This window comes from Triticum aestivum, chromosome 2D (genome assembly GCF_018294505.1).
Source record: "Triticum aestivum cultivar Chinese Spring chromosome 2D, IWGSC CS RefSeq v2.1, whole genome shotgun sequence".
Taxonomy (NCBI): Eukaryota; Viridiplantae; Streptophyta; class Magnoliopsida; order Poales; family Poaceae; genus Triticum; species Triticum aestivum.
In genome coordinates, this window is record NC_057799.1 from 643,022,477 (window position 1) to 643,025,714 (window position 3,238).

The 3,238-nt window shown below is 56.2% G+C and overlaps 1 protein-coding gene across 1 annotated transcript; it reads left to right on the top strand.

Annotated features, from left to right (window-relative positions):
• The first annotated feature begins 456 nt into the window (after positions 1-456).
• On the top strand, positions 457-1,926 carry LOC123056137 (cytochrome P450 89A2). Its single transcript, XM_044479857.1, has one exon. The coding sequence runs from the start codon at positions 490-492 to the stop codon at positions 1,924-1,926; it is 1,437 nt and encodes a 478-aa protein (XP_044335792.1). The 5' UTR covers positions 457-489.
• The last annotated feature ends 1,312 nt before the right edge of the window (positions 1,927-3,238 follow it).

Sequence of the window (3,238 nt, forward strand, 5' to 3'; positions counted from 1 at the left end):
GCATCGTCGCGCGCCTGCTAGTTGAGCTTCTAGCTCCACCGATTGCAGAACCTTGCAACTCCTTTCCCCAGCCTCGCATCACATCTTGGAGTGGTCTCCACAGCACCGCTCTCCTGCTCCAAATCTGCAGCGCCGCCACCCCTCCAGTTCGCCGGACGCAGCTCAGGACGGCCTTGGCCTGCAGCAAGAAAAAGCGGCAACAACCCCGACTTGTGCTCCGGCGTGGAAAGTGGAAGGGAAAAGAAGACAGAGGAAGGAAGAGGAACCAGTGGAGGAGAGCAAACATGCAGCGTGAAAGCTGGAAGAGATAAGGGATTGGGAGAAGAAAAAGCGGTGCTTGGCCCCACCATGTGTTACGCCCGCGTGCGTCCGGCGCACCGGGTGGAAACGTTTCCATCGCCACTGCTTAGTGGAGTAGAATATAAATAGAAGACTGAGTATCGACATGAACACACACACACACACACAGAGCTCAATCGTTCAGTCAAAATGGAGCTCCTTACGCTTCTTGCCACTGCTTGCTGCCTCCTCCTAGCTGCCGTAGCTCTCCGGCGAAGCACTAGGCGAGCCCATGCCCGCAGGACCCTCCACCGTGTCCGTGACGCCGCTGTGGCCCATCGCGCACTCAACAAGAACGCGGACGCCTTCTTGGACCGTGCTGAAGGCTTCTTCCCCGTTGTCCTCGGCACCGGGCTGCGCCGCGCCGAGCGGAACGAGACCATTGTCACGGCATCCCATGGCCCCCACTGGCGGGCGCTCCGCTGCAACCTCAGCGCCGACGTCCTACACCCGTCCCGCGTCGCTTCACTGGCACCGCTGCAGCAGGAGGCCGCCCAGGCCCTCGTCGCCGGCCTGTTCGCCAAGGTCCAGGGCGAGGCCGCGTCTGTTGTTATCCGAGGCGACCTGAACCGCGCTGCGTTCTCCCTGTTGGCGCGTATGTGCTTCGGCGACGGCGTCGACGGGCACTGCGTGGAGTCCATGGAGCGCGAGATGCTGGATCTGCTGGCCACCGTCGGGGAGCTCATCCCCGTGGTGGACGGCTCGTGGCTGCCCCAGCTCCTGTACCGGAGGCAGCTCACCCACCTCATGGGCGCCCTCGGCAGGCAGAAGCTGATGTACCTTCCTCTCATCGACGCACGGAGGCGACCTGAATCTCGCGTCTATAGGGGCGGCGGCGTCGCCTATCCGTACGTGGACTCACTCCTTGATCTCCGCGTGCCCAACGGCGAGGGCGGCGGGCGGCGGGCGCTCAGGGACGACGAGCTCGTGTGCCTCGTATCCGAGTTCCTCGGCAGCGGCTCGGGCTCCACCGTGGCCTGCGTGGAATGGACCCTGGCCCACCTCGTCGACAGACCGGAGGTCCAGGACAAGCTGCGGCGCGAGATTGACGGCACCGACGGAGGCGCGGTCACCATCAAGAGCCTTCGCCGCGGCATGCCGTACCTGAACGCCGTGGTGCTCGAGAGCCTGCGCATGCACCCGGCGGCGCCGTTCATGATGCGCGGGACGCACGGTGACGGAGCCGGGGTGATGGGCGCGACCACGGTGCCCAACGGCGACGGCTTGATGGTGCAGTTCGTTCTAGGCGACATCGGAAGGGACAGCAAGGTGTGGACGGATCCTGACGAGTTCCGCCCTGAGCGGTTCCTGGCCGGAGGCGAGGCGGAGGGCGTGGGCCCGTTGCCGGGACCCAAGGAGGTGAGGATGCTGCCGTTCGGTATAGGGCATAGGCACTGCCCTGGCACGAGCTTCGCGATGCTGCAGGTCAAGTGCTTCCTGGCAGCGCTTGTGCGAGAGTTCGAGTGGGCGGATGACGACTGTGGGAGTACGGCTGGTGGAGTCGACATGACGGAGCTGGACGTCTTCTTCAAGGTGATGAAGAAGCCCCTCTCCGCACGTGTCATGCGACGTAGTAGTGTAAAATAATCCTAGCTAGGGTTCACATGCATGCATGCACATGCATGCTTGGTGTTGCTTATTCGGTTTGTGCAGTGTTCCTTAATTCTCAGCTGTACGTGATCGTCGTCCTCCTTAGGATTGCTGACACGCATGCATGGTGTTGTCATATTTATTTCCAGCGCGTAAGTCAAAGTGTATAACTGTGTGGTTTGCCCAAGTTTTACTTTCCTTCACTTCAAAAATAGTTTTATTTACTTTTCTTTGCGACGAGAAGCTGAGACTCGGATTGAGCTCAACTCACTGAGTTCAAGTGACATAACATGTAAGAAAGAAAAAAAAGTAAAGAACTTTTTGCGTGGATCTTAATGTAAGATCTTACGAACATAGCATCGACCGAGAGATAACAAAGTCTCAGTCGACATAGACTTAGCAAGACTCTTCCATCAAACAGGGTGGTTAGAGTTGTTGTCACAATATGTGATAGGATGGCCAATTTGTGAAACCAGCCGAGGGGCAGAGAAGTTGGTTTTAGACTACACTCGACACTCCATATACAATCCACCAAAAAGCCGCCAAAAACACGAGTAGCATTAGGTCTTTACCTCTTTTGAAGGGGCCGAACCTAGATAAGCTCTCCTGTATCAAGTCTATACCAGAACAACTCCAACGCTCGCATTTCCCCACAATTTATGATCGTTCCCATAGTAGCACTTTCTCTTTGATGTCGAACCCGAGCTATATGGATACCCCCGGTAACAACCCTTGACAAGACCTGTTCGTGTGCCCCTAATGATCAGATCTTGCAAGTCGTCATGAAGTGTCAGGTAGGTGTGGCCCACACTTAGGCGTGACTCTGAGAACCCAGGTTCCACGGGAACGACAATACGACAGATAATACAATCCGCCAAAAACACGAGTAGGATTTTTACCAAGTACTGTGCATAGGGGGGCCTAACCTGTATAAATCTTTGTCTCCCGTGTGCTTCCATTCTGATCTACATGCATGACCCCTCTGAACGCAAATATACCGTCGGAAAATATCTTAGACAACATTCACAACAGCGCCCGCGAAGGGACACCAACATCGTTTCAACCACCGTGGTAAGGTCGGGCCAGTCACCTTTGCCTGAACTGCCACTTTCATGGTCTAATGACTATCCTATAAGCGTATCTATAACCGTATCTGGCAAATTAGACCCCTCAAACGTCCGCGGACGCGCCCAAGCGTGTCCACGGACAGTGACTGATCACGCCTCAAAAAATGCATTCCACATCCGGATACCTCAAATAAGAAACCTCAAATCCATATATGTGCAACGTGAAACCTAATCTAAGCGGA